We start from the raw sequence: 20,644 nt of genomic DNA on the forward strand, positions 1-20,644 counted from the left end.
ATGTGTTTACAGGTGCGGTGCAAGTGGGTCTGGATGAACTCTGGTCGCAATGGCCCTGAGAACTCTGAACTGAGCAACAAGTACAGGTCTGCCCTCAGCTCCTGGAACTCCAGTCTGGATCTTGATATGAGCAATTGGAGGGAAACTGAGAATTCAGATGTAGAGGCTGAAGAACTAGAGGAAAGCATCCCAGAGAAAGAATCTAGTGAGTTCCTTGTGGAAGATGTCGAGAGTGAAGAATCTCAGGAGGAGGGAGAGCAAGGCAACAGCCAGAACCTCCTTCACTTCCTCTCTGAGGTAATGGTGAGGCTATTATTTCCACAGCTGAAAAGATCACACTTTACCCCTTTTCTTTTTCTTTTCCCCTTTCACTGTCTTCCCCTTCGCTTCCTTTCACCTTCTCTTTTCTCTCATTTTGAGATCAGATCTGGCTGCTTAGCCCAGAAACCCGGCTTCAGCTTCAGCTTCAGCTTTCCAAGGGCTGACATTTGCAGGGCCGCCGCCCTGGCCCACCCAACTTCTTACCAGAACGCTTGTTACCCTTGCATGTTTCTACTACTGTTAGTCTTGTTTACTGAAACAAAGGCTTGGGACTAAAGAGATGGCTCAGTGGGCTCTTGCAGAGGACTGAAGTTTGGGTCCCAGCACCCACATCAGGCAGCTCACAAATGCCTGTAACTCCAGTTGCAGTGGATCCAATACCCTCTTCTGGCCTCTGAGGACACACACATGCATGTGTCATGTATTCAGAAACAAACACACACACATAAAATTTAATTTTTTTTGTATGTATGTATGTTTCTTTAAGACAGGGTCTCACTATGTAACTTTGGCTGTCCTGGAACTCACTATGTAGACCAGGTTAGCCTGAAACAGATCTGCCTGCTTCTGTCTCCTGAGTGCTGGGACTAAAGCATGCACCACCATGCCCAGTAAATAAAAATAAATCTTTAAAAAATAAAAACAAAATACAAGTACCACTGTGGCAGTGGCTGGTTATTATGCCCCCAGCACCTGATGCTGATATAGAATATGGGCCAAATATATAGTTTGCAATTGAATGTCCTAAATCCACAGTCTTTAGGCCCCTGGGTCTTAGGAAGTAGAATTTTTTAAAAAGATTTTTATTATGTATACAGTGTTCTATCTTCATGTATGCTTACTTGCCAGAAGAGGGCACCAGATCTCATTACAGATGGTTGTGAACCACCATGTGGTTGCTGGGAATTGAACTCAGGACCTCAGGAAGAGCAATCAGTGCTCTTAACCTCTGAGCCATCTCTCCAGCTCAGAAGTAGAATTTTTTTTAACAATTTATTTAATTTTATTTTATGTACATTGGCGTGAAGGTATCAGATCCACTGGAACTGGAGTTACAGACAGTCGTGAGCTGCCATGTGGGTGCTGGAAATTGAATTCGAGTTCTATGGAAGAGCAGCCAGTGCTCTTAACCACTGAGCCATCTCTCCAGCCCAGGAAGTAGAATTTTTATATGCAGTGTTGCCTTATCATGAATATCCTTGTTGTCCAAGTGTCATTACCTTGGTTAAGGGCTGAGGACCAACATATTGGAACAGTGAATTTACATTTTTTCTGCAACTGCAAAGGAACATGTTCAAGAGAATGTACATCAAGTTCAGCAAGTATCTAGTTCAAATGTTGCCACTTCTATAAAAGAAAAAGAGTTTAAGTTTTCTAGACAGCTATTCCCAATTAATCACAATTGACACTTGAGATCAAAAATTATACCATAATCTTAAAGAGCTAAGAATTATGTCTACATGTTCACTATGACCCACTGCCTTTGATAACATTTAATAATTGAATGATTAAATGGGTTAAATCTATTTGCCATCCTAGACTTAGTCCTACTGACAGTGTGAGCATGTAGCATCACTGATGTATGGATGCTGGTTTCCATTGCTGTTCCTATGCATCTAATAATAAACTTTGATTGCAGGTAGCTTATTTAATGGAGCCATTGTGCATTAGCAGCAGAGACTCAAGGGGAAACTGTTGTCCTTCATCTGGTTGGTACCAGGCAACAGGAGAGAAGGGAGATGGAAACTACCAAAGTGAAAGAGGAGCCCTGCAGACAGACTGAAGAGCTTGTAGCCAAGCTAGATTTAGTGGCTGAAAAGAAGCTACTGAGAGAATATGGAAAGCCAAAGGCAGCTCCAGCCCCCACAGATATTATACCCTAGAGGGGCTGCCCACAGAGAGTGAAGAGGTAAACAACTTAAATCACCTGGTTACACAGGGAGGCGGAGCAGAGTGGCTACAACACAGCTGGACTCCACAGAGTTAGTTAAACTTCTTGGGTTCAAAGTCTGACTTCAGCACCAGTTTTAGCCATGTGATCTTCAGTGTGTTACTGGATATTTAGAACCCCTGTTTTCTCTGCTCCCAACAGATTAGTGTTCTGCTTTAAAGATTTTTTTTTTTTTGGTGAGATTTATTTAATTGCAAGAATGCAGCCAGACATTGTAGCACATCCCTGTAATCCCAGCACTTGGAAGGCTAAGGCAGGAGGACCAGAAGTTCAAGGCCACCCTTGGCTATACAATGAATTTCAAACCAGCATGGGCTATAAGACATCCTGTTTTAAAACCCAAAACAGGGCTAGGGGCGAGCTAAATTCAGTCCCTAGAACACACATGCTGGAAGGAGAAAACAGATTGCTGAAAGTTGTCCTTTGATCTCCACGTATGTTCATGTGTGTGTGCACATGTGTGTACCAATAAACAAAAACTAAAACAGTGAAATAAAAAGTCAGCTCATGTCAAGCACAATGCGTGGCTCATAACAAGTAGTTATTGCCAGGTGGTGGTGGTGCACACTTTAATCTCAGCACTCAGAAGGCAGAAGCAGTTGGATCTCTTTCTTGAGTTTGAGGCCAGCCTGATTTACACACCAAATTTCAGGACAGCCAGGGATACACAGAGAAACCCTGTCTTCGAAAAACCAAAACAAACAAAAATTGTTGCAGATTATGTATGGGAGTTTCCTCCTCCTGTTTGATCCCAGCCACAGCTGTCTCTGTTCTTATGTCCTCAGAGAACATGTCCCCCAAACACAGGCAGAACAGAGTCAGAGAGCATGTCCCCCAAATACAGGCAGAACAGAGTCAGAGAGCATGTCCCCAAACACAGGCAGAACAGAGTCAGAGGGTTGTTTTCAGCAGAAAGGAGAGCAGCAGCAGGAAATACATACACCTTTCAGAATGAAGGTCTGAGCTCAGTGGCAACAACCAGTTGCCACTAGTTTCTGGCCTTAGAAGTCTTCATCTCCCATTTTAACCTCATAGCCCATGCTGGGGCAGTAGGGGCGGTCTCTTGTCTGGAATAGGCAGGGGTTTCTCAGAAGATGTCTTTCCCCATAATTTAGTAACAACTAGATACATTAAACGTGGGTCTACCTATGGTTGGAAAGTTTAGTGGGGGAAGTACCCTGCTTGTACTCCTCATGTCCATCCACAGGAATTGACTATAGCTGGCTGAGGCCTATTTTGATTTCTTTCTTTCCTGGATAGAACCCAGAGTCTGAAGCATGCCAGTCAAACCCTCTACTGAGCTAACAGCCAGTGTGCTGTTTCACACCCCGCTCCGAACCCTCTTACTCAGCTTTCCCAGTGTTCCTGAACTTGCCAACGTTTATCCTAATGTTTGTTTTAGCTTTAAAAGAATCAGTCAGAAAAAAAAAAATAATCAGTCAGTTTGGAGTCTCCTTGTTAATATTATCTGGCTGGCTATAATAGCTAGCTTTAAGACCACAGGTGATACAGTAAAAGGTTAGGTTTTTTTTTTTTTTTGGTTTTTGTTGTTGTTTGGCTTGTTTGTATGTTTCCCTACAGAGGTCAACATCAGATTTAGAATTAAATTCACATTTTCATTTTGGGGCATTTAAAAATTGTTCAGATTATCACTGAAAACTTCAGTGATCTGTCTAACAAAGTCATCCTTTTCTGATTTTTCTGGTAACTGTATAGAATTGACCTCTTCTCACCTTACGGTCTGCCTTCACTTATTCTGTATAAGTAAAGTTATGATGCAGGTAGTCAATCTCTAAAGTTTCCTGTGCTTCTTGGGTTTCCCAGGGGGAGGCTCAGCAGGACTCAAAAGAGGAGGATCAGGGTGAAGGGGATACTTGGGATGTGGACAAGCAGCCCTGGTCAGGTGACTGTGATGACGGCACGAGCGCTCAGGACACTCCCCTGGTGGACATCCTTTACAACTGCCCCAACTCCTCGCAACTGTAAGTACAGCACTGGGGTGTGGCTGCATGCTAGAGTGCCTGTGTCACACACAAGGCACCGAAGGTGATCCCCAGCACTGCTGGGACTCTGAGCATAGACCTTCGTCCAAGGTTGTTAGGATTCACGCTTTTACTTACTTCTCTTTATAGTTACTTGAATTTGCTACTGTGAAATGAATTATTTTTATAAGTTTTGAAAGGTGTTACAGGTGGAAAATACAGTGCTAACATATAGATGGTGCGAGCAAAGCGCTAATGCACATAAATTAAATAAATGTTAAAAACAACCACCAGCCTGTTTTGTTGACATTAAGAGAGCCTTCGTGGATGAGGATGTAGCTCATATGTAGATGAAAAGCCCTAGGTTCAATAACCAGCACTGTGAAAAAGAAGGGAAAAGAGTATCAATCATAAATAAACCTTGTCAATGATTGCTACTTTAATTTACTTAAGAAATGGTGCTGCCGGGCGATGGTGGCGCACGCCTTTAATCCCAGCACTCGGGAGGCAGAGGCAGGCAGATCTCTGTGAGTTCGAGACCAGCCTGGTCTACAGAGCTAGTTCCAGGGCAGGCTCCAAAACCACAGAGAAACCCTGTCTCGAAAAACCAAAAAAAAAAAAAAAAAAGAAATGGTGCTAAGTGATCTACTATTATACAAAATATACCTTTTTAAAAACTACTGGAACAGGGCCAGGAGTACATGCCTGTGCTCTCAGAGCTAAGGAGGCTGAGGTAGGAAGTTTGCTGCAAGTTCAAGGTCAGCATGGTCTACTTAGAGAGTTCCAGGACAGCCAGAGCTACAGAGCAAAACCATGTCTCAAAATTAATTTTGTAGAAACCTATTTTTAAAATCCTTTTTTTTTTACATTTTATTTATTTATTATGTATACAATATTCTGTCTGCGTGTATGTCTGCAGGCCAGAAGAGGGCACCAGATCTCATTACAGATGGTTGTGAGCCACCATGTGGTTGCTGGGAATTGAACTCAGAACCTTTGGAAGAGCAGGCAATGCTCTTAACCACTGAGCCATCTCTCTAGCCCAGAAACCTATTTTTAAAAATTATTATTTTTTCCCCCAAGACAGGGTCTCATGTAGCCCAGGCTAGCTTCAAATTAGCTATGTAGTTGAGGATACCTTGCTCCTCCTATTTCTACCTTCCAAGTGCTAGGATTATAAATCTAAGTCATCATGACCAGCTCTTTAAGATGAAAGTTTATGTGCTCCCTTTATCTTGCATGTATCTTGGGAAATTGTTAATATAATTGTCTTATTTTTATAGATAATTGAGGGACTAAAGACCATATTTTACACATATATTTATTTTGAAATATGATCTTACTAGGCAGCTCTTGTTGGCCCGAGCCTCTGACTCCTGAGTGCTAGGGTTACAGGTATATTCACCATTTTCTCCTCAGACAATTTTTTGGAAAGCAAAAAGTAGCGCGCTTTGTTGGTACAGTCAGGCTAACCTTAGCATTCTAGGAGGCTGATGAACCTGTTTTTGTGTGACATTACTACTGGGGAAATTCAAACTAACATCTGCTTACATCAACAGGGAACTGATCAGAGACCAAAGTAATGATATCACCAGAGTCCAACTTAGTGAATTAATGAGTTTATTAGGAGAATTTACAGGAACATAGGTGAGAGGTTACTTATTGGAGAATGAGATGTCTGAAAGGGAGCACTGAAAGCCCACCCCATCATGGGTAACATCTCATGAAAACTGAAACCTTAGATCTCTCTGTATAACTTGTAGGCAGATCAGTAGATGGGAGAGTCTCCTTAGAAGTCCTTACTATTTATATAACTTTGGTGAGGAGGAGCTTGTGACTCTTCTCAGTTTCAGGGACTTCCTGAGACTTGCCAGTTGTTTGCTTCCTGATCTTAATGAGCCCCCTAATGAGTTGAAAAGGAAGTCCTTTTAGAACTTCCTGAGTCTTGTCTTTGTTGTGTCTTGTTTTGAGATAAGGAATCAAACCTGGCTGTCCTAGAACATGGTATGTAGACCAGGCTGAAACTCATAGAGATCCACCTTTCTTTGCCTCCCAAGTGCTGGGATTAGAGGCATATGCCAACATGTCTGACAACTTCTGAATCTTCAAGGAACTTCATTTCAAAATGGGATGTTTAAATTCAGAGAAAATTGTATATATCTTCTGTATCTTAGGGGAAAAAAAGAAAGGTGAAAGGGAGAGGAGACAGGAGAAAGAAAAGAAAGCAATAGAATAGTGGTGATGGTGTCTGCTTGATCAAATATATTTTTTTGTTTATTTGGTTGTTGAACCAGAGTTTCATGTAACCCAGACTGACCTAGAACTCTGTATGTAGCTGAGAGTGATCTTAAACTTCTGATCCTACTGTCTCTGCCTAAGTGAGATTATAGGCTTGGCCAGTTATCTTTTTTTTTTTTTTTTTTTGGTTTTTCGAGACAGGGTTTCTCTGTGGTTTTGGAGCCTGTCCTGGAACTAGCTCTTGTAGACCAGGCTGGTCTCGAACTCACAGAGATCCGCCTGCCTCTGCCTCCCAAGTGCTGGGATTAAAGGCGTGCGCCACCACCGCCCGGCCTTGGCCAATTATCTTAAGTGGTGATAGAAAGCTGAATTCTTATGTTAAAGCACAAGTTTAAAACCCATTTAAAAAACTGAGCTTGGTGCCTCACATCTATAATCCCAGAACTCAGGAGTTCCCTGGTTGACCTAATAACTTCCAGTCTCTCTACAAAGTGAAGCTCTCTGTCAAACAACAACAAGAGTCCCTGGGGTGCGGGGAAGATAGAGGTAGATCCCAAAGGCAGAGTGCACTGATAGAACTCTGCCAGTATACTCAAGGCCTTGTGTTTTAGCACTGGAAAACAAGATCAGACAGAACCGGTGTTCACCAGGCTCTTCTTCTCTATCTCAGTCTGTAGTCTGTATTGACAGGGACGAGAGAAACAGACCTGGGGTCTGGTCTACTACACTGTACACCCACTCCCTTGCTTTTGCTCTCATTTATGTTACTTGGTATTTGTCTCTATAGAGGTAAAATAAACATAAGACAGAGATTCTTAAAATATGCATAGTTGGTTAATTATGAGGTTACAAAACCTACCACAGTACATATAGTGCATACATTAAATACTTACTGTGAGGATGTAGAAATGAAGTTCTACAACCTAGTGCAAAGGAGCTGTTGTTTAGTCTGAGTGATCAGAAACTTAAGGCACAGATGCTATTACAAACCAACCTCCCGTAAACAAACCTAATGACACTCACTGGAACATACACAGAGACAGGGAAGGAGAAGAGAGGCTAACTGGGAGATGGAAAGGGACTAATGGGACAAGAGATGGTAAGGGGGTGGTGATGAATATGATCTAAATATATTAATGTGCATGTATAAAAATGTAATGAAATCCATTATTATGTATAATTAATATATGCTAATAAAAACATTAAATAAAATAGGAATGGCTGGAGAGATGGCTCAGCAGTTAAGAACACTTGCTACTCTTGCAGAAGACCCAAGTTCGTTTCCCAGCACCCATATCCGGAGGCTCACAACCATCTGTAACTCAGCTCCAGGGAATCTGATACTCTCTTCTGGCCTCCTCCGGCACTGCACTCATGTACACAGAAACACACAGAATTACAAAACAAAAATAAATTCTTAAAAAATAAATAAAATAGGAAAAAAGAAAAGAAATTTGTTTTGTGCTTTAAATGTCTTGCTTAGATAGGGTTCTGTAAAATAATAGCATCTAAGGATAAGTTGAGTAAAGATCATAGTAAAATTATATGATGGTATGTGATTTAGATCCAGGTGAGGCCAGGTATGGCGGCATGTGCCTTTAATCCCAGCACTCGGGATACAGAGACAGGTGGATCTCTGTGAGTTCAAGGCCAGCCTGGTCTACACAGCAAGTTATGAGCCAACCAGGGATACATAGTGAGACCATATCTCAATGAATAAGTAAATAAATTAATTTAAAGTGCCTGGAGAGATGGACCAGCAGTTAGAAATACTAGCTACTCTTGTAGAGGACTAGGGTTTGGTTCCCAACACCCACATGATGTAACTCCAGTTTCAGGGCACCCAATGACCTCTTCTGACCTCCTCCATGGCTACCAGGTACACACATAGTACACATACGTACATACAGTCAAAATATTTATACACATCAAGTAAAAATAAAATAATCTAAAATTTGACTCTAGATCTAGGGAAAATATTACATAATGAAAATAAATAGTTATGAGGAGGTATTAAAATTGAACAGATAGGAGTGTAGTTTCAATGGATTTATACCCTCTAGTACACGATGCAAAATAAGAATATGAAAATCATTTTTTTTTTCATGTGACAGGCTCTCATGTAGCCCAGGCTGGTCTTGAGTTTGCTCTGTAGTCAAGGATGATGAACTTTTGATCTTCCAGTTTCTGTCTCCCAAGTGCTAGATCTGCAGATGTGCCACCGTGTCTAACTGAGAGAATGTTGAGGGATAAATACAGTGTGTGATATAGAACATGTAACATAACATACTTTGCGGACAGAAAGCTTTTCTTCCTTCCTTTCTTTTCTCTCTCTCTCTCTCTCTCTTTTTTTTTTTTTTTTTTTTTTTTGAGACGAGGTTTCTCTGTGTAGCCCTGGCAATCCTGGAGCTTGCTCTGTAGACCAGGCTGACCTCAAACTCAGAGATCCACCTGCCTCTGACTCCCAAGTGCTGCGATTAAAGGTTGTGCCACCATTGCCTGGCTCAACAGAAAGCTTTACAACCGGGGAAATTATAAGTGAGATAAAGTATTGAACTGTTGTTTCTCAAAAGAAAAGCAAAGAAAGACAATTTAGTCGAGGACAGGAAGTATCATGAGGAGAAAGGAATCTATAGTAGGTATTTGTTTTAAGATTATGATAGCTAAGGATATAGTCTAATAGAAGAGTACTTGCTTGTCCAGCCAACAAGAAACACTAGTACCAGAAAACAAACAAAAAATGAAAACTGAGGTCAGAGGGAGGGCTCGGTGTGTAAAGACACTATTGGCCAACTTGATGACTTGAGTTACACATGGTGGAAGAAGAGAACCAGCTCTTTCAAGTTGTCCTCTGATCTCCATACGTATAAGTGTACCTTGGTACCCACCTGTGAGCGCACGCTAGCACACACACACACACACACACACACACACAAGCGCACATGCAGGCTATAGAAGAAACTAGGGAAAAAGCTAGAACAACTGAGATCGCTGTGCAAAGGAGGCTGAGGGATACTGACGAGCAGGCAGGAGGGCTTAGGGTTAGTCTCCAAAACAGGGAGACAAAAAAAGTTCAGTTTGGAGACACAGTTTGCATCCAGAACCAGTCTAGGGCAGATGGGCCCACTTCTGAATGTTAAAATGGAAAGCAGAGGGCGGCCATTATCAAGAGGCTGCTAAAGGGAATACCATATTTCTCCTGTGTAAAGTGTGCAGCCTGGTCCAGGAAGGGATCCCCAGCTGCCAACAGGTTCCTAGGACATTGTTCAGAGAGGAGTACACGTGTATGCATAGTGTGCTCAGGTAAGGGTCTTAGGCTGCTAGGCATATTCCTAGAAAAGGGGCGGTATGTGTATAGCCCAAAGAGTGGGCTTCCAGGCTGCTAAACTTGGCTACCCCTAATGAGGCATACAGGGGAGAGTGAAAGAGAAAAATACTTAAATATCAAACGTTCAAATGAAACATAACAGAATTCTTTGATATGTGAGGAACAAATTAATAGTATCTACTATGTTTCCTGTGGTTATAGGTACTTAGGAAAGAACACTGAACAAAAACTTTTTTTTTGAAGTGGAGTCCTATGTAGCCCAGATTGGCCTCCAACTCATATGTAGCCTTGAACCTCTACCTTCTTCTGCTTTCAAAGTACTGGGTTATAGGTGTGCACCATCAAGCCACTTCAAACTATTTCATAGCACAGTTCTGTAGAATCACAAGTGCCAACCAGCAGAAGTAGACAAGGCTCAAGTGAGCATGGCAAGCACCTGTAATCCCAGCATTTGGGAAGCTGAAGGTTAACAGTTTAAAGCTGTCTTGAGCTAAACATAGATTTTCAGAATAGTCTCCAAACATCAGGGTGGGGAGAAAAAGGGAAAAAAGGCACAAGCAGTTTCAGATTTGCAGTAGACTTTATAAGACAGCCCACTTACCCAGCATGGTGGCACAGGCCTATAATTCAAGTGTTCTGGGATGTGAAGAAGGAAGGAGAATCAGGAGTTCATCTTCGGTTGCATAGCTAGTTCAAAGCCAGCTGGTCTACACGAAACCCTATCGCAAGAGAAAAAAGGAGAATGCAAGACAAAGCTAACCACTTCATGGGGCAGTAGTGACACAGTTCATTGTGCTGGAGAGAGATGATGCAGCAGTTAAGAGCCCTTACTGCTTTTGTAGAGGACCTGGGTTCAGTTCCCAGTGCCCATATTAGGCAACTCACAACCACCTGTAATTCCAGTACTAAGGGCACCCTATGCCCTCTGGCCTCTACAGGCACCAGTTCATTCTTGATGCACACAAACTCACACAGGCACACACAGAGACACATAAAAGAAAGGATGTTAAAAAATATAGTTTACTATATTTTTACTATTAAGTACATTGTCATGACTATGCTATTATAGCCCTTCAGATGTTTAATTAGGAGCGCTATACCTTGGGAAAGCCTCGTTATCCACCTAGTGAGACACAGGACTACTTATGAAGCGACTGTCTCTTTTCTGTCATGTATCCTGTAGGAGTGACCTAAGCCAAGGTGACCCTATTCAGGATCATTTCCTATTTAAGAAGACTCTTTTGCAAGTCTGGAAGATGATTGCCAGTCACAGGTAGGTTTCCAATATGAGATTATCTCCAAAACCAAAGGACATGCTTGGATATGCACACAGAAGGGGATATGTTCATCCTGCAAGTCATGGTTGGAGTGGGGGTGCAGGTCTGTGACTTCAGCTGCTGATGTGCCTGCCCAGCACATGTGACATCCTAGGTCTCATCTGAACATAGTGAACACTGGCCAGGACCTAACATGCCTGTCATCCCAGCTTAAGGAGATGGAAGCAAGGTGATCACAAGTTGAAGGGCACCCTAGCTTGAGATAGGCCTGAGCTACAAAACAAAACAAAGAGTCCCCCAAACTAAGAACGAAGCCAAGGGTGAGACCTATATCTGTTTTATTAGTCTCTAAGGAGTCATGCTGTGCTATTTGAATTGCCCTTAGGAATTCATTCCCAATACATGCACATCAAATATATGTGCCTCCTTTCCATATGGTGGATCTTCCTTTCCACAGTAACAGGTCCTCAGAGCTGTGGGTAAGGCTTCCTAGGTAGAATGCATACATGAAGTTCTAGTGTTGCATATGCCTGCCAAGTCTGGTGGTACACACCCATCAAGGCAGGAGAAGCAGAAATATACATTCATCCTTAGCGGTATAGCAAGTTTGAGGCTAGCCTGAGCTATGTGACACCTTGCCTCAAAACAAACAAAAGGTTGGAGAGATAGCTCAACAAGTAAGAACACGTGCTGCCTTTGCAGAGGACAAGGGTTCGGTTCCTAGCGCCCACACAGTGGCTCACAGCCATCTCTAACTCAAGTTCCAGGCCTCAGGTGCCCTATCCTGGATCTGTGGGCACTGCACACATGTGATGCACGTATATACATGGAGGCAAAACATTCATCCACATAAAATGAAAAGAAATACTTTTAAAAGGGAAAGAAAAAAATCAGGGTCTTGGAAACCTTGAGCAAATTTTGAGCCTTTAACTAAAAGAGATTATGATAATAGTTAAAATATTTTACAGATTGGGTCCCCCTCCCCACATTCTTGCTGTTTAGGGAAGTCAACAAGAAGTAATACGCTCCTGGGCAGTGGTGGTGCACACCTTTAATCCCAGCACTTGGGAGATAGAGGCAGGCGGATCTCTGTGAGTTCGAGGCAGCCTGGTCTATAGAGTGAGTTCCAGAACAGGCTCCAAAGCTACACAGAGAAACCCTGTCTCAAAAAGTATATAATATGCTGTTTGTTTTTGCTTTGTAGCCTAGCTGGCCTAGTACTAGAACTCCATAAGTAGTTGAGACAGGCCTTCAGCTCTTGATGACCCTCCTGTTCCAGCTTCCTTAGTGCTATGACCTCATTTACTCTGTAGTCTAAGTATTCTTGTCGTTAGCCCATCATTCTCCTTTGGAGTGATTCCCCAGGGTTTCTTTATCCTCTTTGGGTTTATATCTTAACAGGTTCAGCAGTCCATTTCTGAAGCCTGTGTCAGAAAAGCAGGCCCCAGGATACAAGGATGTGGTGAAAAGGTCAGTAGGAAAGGGGCCAAGAGCGTGGCTGGTTGCTTTGTTATTGTTTGAGACAGCGTCTCACGCAGCCCAGGCTAACTTTAAACTGGCTAGATAGCTGAGGATGGCCTTGAACTTCTTATTTCTTATCCTCCTGACTCCAATTCCCAAATTCTGGAGTCACAAGTATGCACTGCCATGCCCATTTTTTGTGGGGCTGAAGATTAAACCCGGGGCTTAGAGCATGCTGGGCAAGCCTCTACCAGCTGTGCAACATTGCTAGTCTGACTCATTGTTTTCTTTTTGTTTGTTTTGTTCTGTGGGTTGCATTAGCTCAGGCTGGTCTCAAATGGTTGGAGCTCACCTTGAATTCCTAATCCTCCTGCTTCCACCTCTGAAGTGCTAGGATTACAGGCCTGAGACACTACACCAGGCCCTCGGTTGCTTTTGTATCTGTCTTTTCATTCTTTATTTCCCATCTATTAGACTATCTTATTTCCAGTACTCATAAACTCAAGATATATCCCACAGCCAATATAAACCAGCTTGGCTTAAAAAAATTGTTTTTGGATATGCTTTCTGTTCCCTGCCCCAACAATACCTAGATTGGTTTTTAACTTGTGGGTTCAAGTGATCTTCCAATTTCTGCTTCTCTCTTAGCTGAGACCACTGGTTTTTGAGACAATCTCATGTACCCCATAATGGTCTCAAACTTAACTGCAGATGATCTTGAACTCTCAAGTCTCCCGCCTCTACCTCCTGAGTACTGCAGTACAGCTGCTATTACTGTTCCTCCTCCTCTACCTCCTGAGTACTGACTGCAGTTACAGCTGCTATTACTGTTATTTCTTTTGTTTTAAATTTTGTTTCCCATTTATCTCAGTATGGGTCCTGGACATTGAACTCAGGCCATCAGCTCTGATGGCAAACCCTTCCACACACTAAGCCATTTTTCTGGCCCTTTTAGTTACCTTTCCATTGCTGTGATAAAATACCCTGGATAATATCGAAAGCAACTTAAAATATAAAGGGCTTGTTTCTGCTTTCGGTTTCAGATGTTTATAGCCCATTGTGAAATGGAAGACCGGCAAAGAAGGTGTGATCGTAGGAACAAAAAGCTGGATGCTCATATTGTATCTATACTTAAGAAGCAGAGAGGGAGCTGGGAGGTGGTGGCGCACGCCTTTAATCCCAGCACTCGGGAGGCGGAGGCAGGCAGATCTCTGTGAGTTTAAGGTCACCCTGATCTACATAGTGAGTTCCAGGACAGGCTCGAAAGCTACAGAGAAACCCCGTCTTGAAAAAACAAAACATAACAAAATAAACAGAGAGGGGACAGGTAATAGCACAGGTAGTAAAGCCCCAAAGCCTACCCCAGTGACCCACTTCCTCCAGTGGGGTTCATTGTTCCAAACTTTTAGAATAATGGTGGTGGCGCACACCTTTAATCCCAGCACTTGGACAGCAAAGGCAGGCGGATCTCTGTGAGTTCGAGGACAACTTGGTTTACAGAGTGAGTTCCAGGGCAGCCAGATATACACAGAGAGACCTTGTCTCAAAAAAACAAAATAAAACAAAAAAAAGTTCCATAATTTTTCCAAGCAGTGCCACCATTCAGTTCCTGTTCCCATAAGTTCATGGGGCTTAGTTTATCCTTCTAATAAATCTGTCATCTGAATACATTCAGTCCAACTTTAGAAATCCCCATAGTCGGGCTGGAGAGATGGCTCAGTGGTTAAGAACATTGCCTGCTCTTCCAAAGGTCCTGAGTTCAATTCCCAGCAACCACACGGTGGCTCACAACCATCTGTAATGAGGTCTGGTGCCCTCTTCTGGCCTGCAGGCACACACACAGATAGAATGCTGTATACATAATGAATAAATAAATATTAAAAAAAAAAAAAAGAAATCCCCATAGTCCTTAACAGTGCCAATATTTCAAAAGTTTAAAAATCTCCGTCTAAAATATCTAAAGCCCAGGGCCAGGTCTTTTCTAATTTGTTTGTTTGTTTGTTTAAGACATAGTTTTACTGTGTGGCTCTAACCAGCCTGGAACTTGCTAGTCTAGGCTGGCCTTGAACTCTAGAGATCTGATTGCCTCCTGAGTGCTAGGATTAAAGGTATGTGCACCACACCTAGTTTTTAATTTTTTTTAATTATTTATACAGTGTTCAGTCTACATGCCAGAAGAGGGAACCAGATCAAATTATAGATGGCTGTGAGCCACCATGTGGTTGCTGGGAATTGAACTCAGGACCTCTGGAAGAGCAGTCAGTGCTCTTAAACCTCTGAGCCATCTCTCCAGCCCCCCCCCCCCGCCGTTTTTTTTTAAGATTTAAGTTTTTAATTTTTTAAAAATGTTATTATTATTATTTCTATTATGTGTGTGTGTAAGCGTGCATGTGTGTAAGCGTGTAGCACACATTCATATGTGTGCTACAGGAGTTCAGTGCATAACTTTCAGCAGCCCGTTCTCTCCTTCTACCATGGGCTCCAGGAATGAACTCAGGGTGTCAGGCCTGCACAGCAAGTTTGTTCATTTACCTGCTGAGCCATCTTGTCAGCCCCTCTCCTAATTGTGACCCCGGTAAATAAAAAATGAATCATATTCTTCCAGTCTACAATGACACAGGGTGTACATTCCTAATTTAAAAGGGACGAATGGGGCATAGCAAGGGAAATTTGGACCAAAGCTAGCCTGGAATCCAGTAGGGCAAACGCTAAATCCTGCAGCTCTCTGTTTAGCACCTGGTGCTGTAGTGTTCATCTGGGCTCGAAAAGTTCTGCTGTTATATAGAACACACATAGATTCTCTCTTGGGCCAACTCCATCCCATGTCTAAATCTATGTTCAGTAGAGATGTCATGGTCCTAAGGTCATCTTCACAGCTTCACACAAGGGCAGCTCAGTCATTGCTGCAGCTCCGCGACACCTTGTCATCTCAGTGCAGATAAGAGGTTTCTCTTTAATGGCACTCATCTCTTTATCAATTAGATGTGTTTATGGCCTGCACTCTCCTTGTTCACAGCTCTGATCTTGTGCACCCTTCCTTGCCAGACTTCACGGTTTTCTCTTTTCTACTCCTCTCACTGCAGACATGGATGAAAGCAGTGAGCAATAAAGAGTCTCATGTTTTCCTGCCTTGAAATTTCCTCTGCCAAACAAATTAGTCCATGACTTTTTAATTCAGCCTCTCTCACGTGCCTAGAATTGGCAGAATATAGCCAAATTCCTTGCCGGAATAAAACCTGAATGGCCTTCATTGCGGTTCCCAATAGAATCCCTGCTCATCTCTGAATGAATCTTCATGAACCAAGCCTCTCCAGTCTGCATGTTTCTCTGCTTGTCTTACAGACTCCTACCAGAAGAGCCTATAAAGCTCTTCTTACCACATTTAAAGGCCTTCCTAGCCCAAATTTCAAAGTATTTTTTCATTTCCTAATTAGTTTCAAAGACCTAAGAACCTTATAGTCAGGCTTATAGAAACTGCCCGACTCCTGGTGCCAGTTTCTGTCTTAGCTACTTTCTGTTGCTGTGATAAAAAATACTCTGGAAAAAAAAAATCAATTTAGCTGGGTGGTGGTGGCATACACCTTCAATCTCAGCACTTGGGAAGCAGAGGTGGGTGGATCTCTGTGAGTTTGAGACTAGCCAGGACTACAGAGCAGTTTCAGAACAGCCAGGACTGTTAAACAGAGAAACCCTGTCTCAAAAAACCAAAACAAACAAAAGATCAACTTAGACCTGGGTGTGATGGTAAACTCAGAGGAGCAGAAGCAGGTAGATCTCTGAGTTCTGGCCAGCCTGGTCTACACAGGTTTCCAGGACAGCCAGGGCCATTTTGAGAGATCTTGTCTCAAAAAAGCAACCAACCAACAGAAAGGAAACTTACCAGGTGAAGGGCTTATTTTGGCTTACAGTGTCAGTAAGATACAGTCAGGGAAAACATGGTGGCAGCAACACAGGAAGCAGAGAGCGCGCGAACAGGAAGCGTGTGCACTTCTTCCCAGCAGGGCTCTGCCTTCTAAAGGTTCTACACCTTCTCAAGCAGCTCCCTCAACAATGAGGCCCATTGTTCAAATGCGTGGACTAGGAGAATTTCACATTCAAACCACAACGTTGACGCCTGGGATTCTTAGGAGCAAGGGTTCTGTACATCTGGGTTCCTTGTGGTAGTGCATGCTCTTCCACAGTAAGCGTCCTCTTTGTCTTTTGGGGCAGCGTCTGGGGACATTTCCTTCCAACTCTTGAGATCTCTTTTTCAACTAAGGGTTTCTGGCACAGTAGGAGCCTCCTTTTCCTTCTCTTTGGCACTGCCATGGTTACAGCCAGAAAAAAACAGCATGTAATCTCTTCAGACCTCATTTTCTTCATCTGTCTAATGGAAAGCATATGTCCCTATCTTTACTCTGGAAAGTGAGGCAGGATTATCACCAGTTGAAGGCCAGCATAAGCAATGGGAAGGCAGACAGACCTGCCTCTGCCTCTCAAATGTTGGATGAAAGGTATCTCACTGTGTCCAATAAAATGGTGCATTAAAAACAGTAGTAACAGTGGGCCTTGTGTCATCAAGTCGGCAGTTCTCACTCCCTGACACAGTGCGGGAAGACGGCGAGTTCAAGGCCTGCCTGGCAGTTTCATAAGATCTTGTCTCTAAAAGGCAAAAGAAGGGCTGGGATAAAGGCTAAATGGGAGGGTGCTTACCTAATATATGAAAGGCTCCACCTAGGTCAGTGGTTCTCAACCTTCCTAATGCCGCAACTCTTTAATACAGTTCCTCATGCTGTAGTGACCCCCAACCATAAAATTATTTTGTTGCTACTTCTTAACTGTAATTTGGCTTACTGTTATGAATCATAATGTGAATATCTGATATTCAACCCCTGTGAGAGGGTTGTTCGACTCCCAAAGCATCTTGACACACAGGTTGAAAACCACTGCCGTGGGTTCAACACCCAGTGCCTCCAAAATGCTGCTGCTGCTGACAAGTAATACCTACACTGTGTATAATTTACCGTAGAATGTGCTCAACGTAGTGCTTGGCCTTTATAAGGGATCAGTATCTGCAGCTACTGCTTTATTATTTTATGAAAATTGTTATGATTGCCTCTCTTGTAGTTTGCTTTCCATTGCTGTGATAAACACCATGACCAAAAGCAACTTGGGAGAAAAGGGTTTATTCCATATTCCAGGTTTTTTCTATCATCAAGGGAAATCAGGATGGGAATTAAAGTCAGGAACTTGGAGGCAGGAACTTGGAGGCAGAGGCCACGGAGGGATGCTTCTTACTGGCTGGCTCCTCCTGGCTTGCTCAGCTTACTTACAGAACTCAGGGCCATCTTCCCAGGAGTGGCACCACCCACAGTGGACTGGGACCTCCCACATCCATCATTAATTTAAAAAAAAATGCTCCAGTCATGCCCACAGAGCAGTCTAACAGAGACATTTTCTCAGTTGAGGGTCCCTCTTCCCAGATGACCCTCGCTTATGCCCTATTGACAAAACAACAAATAAAGACAAATTCTCAAAGAGCTTGTTACAAACACCACATTTTTTGTCTGTCTGTCTATTTTGAGAGAGTCTTACTCTTGCTGTCTTGTAACTCAAAGTCATGATAATTCCCCTGTCTCAGCTTCCGGTTCATTAGCTCTTACACATTAGGGCTGATTTCCTCTTGCTCCTGCAGACCCATGGACTTAACAACCCTGAAGAGGAATCTGTCCAAGGGACGCATTCACACCATGGCTGAGTTCCAGCGGGACCTGATGCTGATGTTCCAAAATGCTGTGATGTACAATGACTCTGACCATCACATCTACCATATGGCCGTGGAGATGCAGCGTGAGGTCTTGGAGCAAATGCAGGTACTGTGGCAGACAGTGCCATAAGAACGGGGAATGGAGTTTCTGGAATCGGATGTAAGAAGCCTGTGAGACTAGAGATGATGTGGAGTGAGTGACCTTGTGTTCAGAGATGACTGAAGGACCCTCAGGGTTGGTAAACCCTGTCTTAGAAGGTCCAGATTTAGCACTGGCAAGAGGTTATCTGGGAAGGTCAGCAGCAAGACAGCAGGAACTGAGCAAGTAATGGGAACTTCTGCTTTCAAAGGCCCAAGTTGTAAAACTTAAAAGCAAGTCAAGTGCTGGGTCCACTGTCCATGTCCTGGTTGCTACAGCTGCTGTAATGTAACTCATGTCCATTAGCAAATAATGTACGTGAATAGTTGCCGCCTTTGGGGGATAGGCAGAGTAAGGTCAAGGAGACGTAAGGATTTTTCTTTGGGGAAGCATCACACTTTAATGATAAAATAAATGGGGATTTTTGCCTATAAAATAGATGAAATTATTAAATTAATGGGTTATCAAAAAATTGAAGTTATTTAGAATACAATCAAATTCTTAATATCACTACATGAATCTTTTTCAGTTTTTCAGTTTTATCATTAAAATTAATATTTTTATGCTTTTTTGTTTTTGTTTTTTGAGACAGGGTTTCTTTGTGGCTTTGGAGCCTGTCCTGGAACTAGCTCTTGTAGACCAGGCTGGTCTCGAACTCACAGAGATCCGCCTGCCTCTGCCTCCCGAGTGCTGGGATTAAAAGCATTATTTTTATGCGTTTAAAAAATAGATGAGGGGGCTGGAGAGATGGCTCAGAGGGTAAGAGCACTGGCTGCTCTTCCAGAGGTCCCGAGTTCAATTCCCAGCAACCACATGGTGGCTCACAACCATCTGTAATGAGACCTGGTGCCTTCCTTGCCAGCAGTACATTGTATGCTTAATAAATAAATCTTTAAAAAAAATAGGTGAAATTGCACATTTCCTATGTGGCTTTAAGGTTCTTGGTTTGTGTCTGGCCTTGCCCCTGTAGGTGCTGAGTACTTGGTTAGACAAACGGAAGGACTCGAGCAGTCCGGAGTGAGTGCCAGCTAATCCAGTGGGTGAAGGCAGCCTGCTCTGATAGCCTGGAACTACAAGTCTGAGTAGTTCTGAAACCTGGCCAGAGAAGATCTGAAGACTTACTTCCTCCTTCTCCATCACCTTCCCTAATAAGGATAATAAGCCTTACTTCCTTACCGAGCAGTCAATGGTGCTTGCAGCTGTAATATTTTAAAGGGCTGGAGGTGGGGTGCTGAGATCCAGGTTTATGATGTAAATATTTCCCATATTTTTGTTGCATAGATTTAGAAGTGATTTAATTGAACCTTTTACCTTTTGCTTCTCTATAAATAAATATTTTACAAGCCAAAGATTTTGTTTGTTTTTTCTCTCTCTCTCTTTTTTTTTTTTTTTTTTTTTTGGTTTTTCAAGACAGGGTTTCTCTGTGGCTTTGGAGCCTGTCCTGGAACTAGCTGTTGTAGACCAGGCTGGTCTCGAACTCACAGAGATCCGCCTGCCTCTGCCTCCCCAGTACTGGGATTAAAGGCGTGAGCAACCACCGCCCAGCTTTGTTTGGTTTTTGAGCCAGGTCTCAGAACATTTAAACTCAGGCTTTCCTGGAAATCTCTATAGCATTCAGCCACTCCCTCCAATGGAATGCTGGGATTAGAGGTATGTGCCCCCAGACCTTACAAAGACTGTTTCAAATAATTAAAGAAGCTGGGATAGAAAGCACAGCATCAAGTGGTGAAACAAATAAGGTATTTGCTGGGGATGGCCCAGTGTTGAGTGCTTGTCTAGAATGGGCCCCGGGGTTGATCCCAGCACTAACACCATCACCTCCTAAAGAGAGGGGTGGGGGAAGGAGGAGGAGGAGGTGGCCCCAGGGTTGATCCCAGCACTAACACCATCACCTCCTAAAGAGAGGGGTGGGGGAAGGAGGAGGAGGAGGAGGTGGCCCCAGGGTTGATCCCAGCACTAACACCATCACCTCCTAAAGAGAGGGGTGGGGGAAGGAGGAGGAGGAGGAGGTGGCCCTAGGGTTGATCCCAGCACTAACACCATCACCTCCTAAAGGGGGGGGGGGGGAGAAGAAGAAGGAGGAGAAGAAAGAGAAGGAGAGAAGAAGAAGAAGAGGAGGAGGAGAGAGGAGGAGGGGAGGGAGGGAGGGAGGGAGGGAGGGAGGGAGGGAGGGAAGGCAGGCCAAAAATGAAGAAAAGAGA

The 20,644-nt window shown here is 43.3% G+C and overlaps 1 protein-coding gene across 2 annotated transcripts; it reads left to right on the forward strand.

The window, feature by feature from the left end:
• LOC121453126 (bromodomain-containing protein 8-like) lies at window positions 1–19,784 on the forward strand. 2 transcript variants are annotated; one of them, XM_041659633.1, is made up of 6 exons: window positions 1–297; window positions 4,097–4,254; window positions 11,004–11,093; window positions 12,499–12,567; window positions 18,233–18,410; window positions 19,414–19,784. In XM_041659633.1, the coding sequence occupies exons 1-6, from the start codon at window positions 1–3 to the stop codon at window positions 19,462–19,464; spliced, it is 843 nt and encodes a 280-aa protein (XP_041515567.1). In that variant the 3' UTR covers window positions 19,465–19,784. The 2 variants fall into 2 exon arrangements, with proteins under 2 accessions (XP_041515567.1, XP_041515568.1); XM_041659634.1 differs by lacking the exon at window positions 12,499–12,567.
• The last annotated feature ends 860 nt before the right edge of the window (window positions 19,785–20,644 follow it).

This window comes from Microtus oregoni, unplaced genomic scaffold (genome assembly GCF_018167655.1).
Source record: "Microtus oregoni isolate MIOR12 unplaced genomic scaffold, Mior012 000011F_ref0000422, whole genome shotgun sequence".
Lineage (NCBI taxonomy): Eukaryota > Metazoa > Chordata > Mammalia > Rodentia > Cricetidae > Microtus > Microtus oregoni.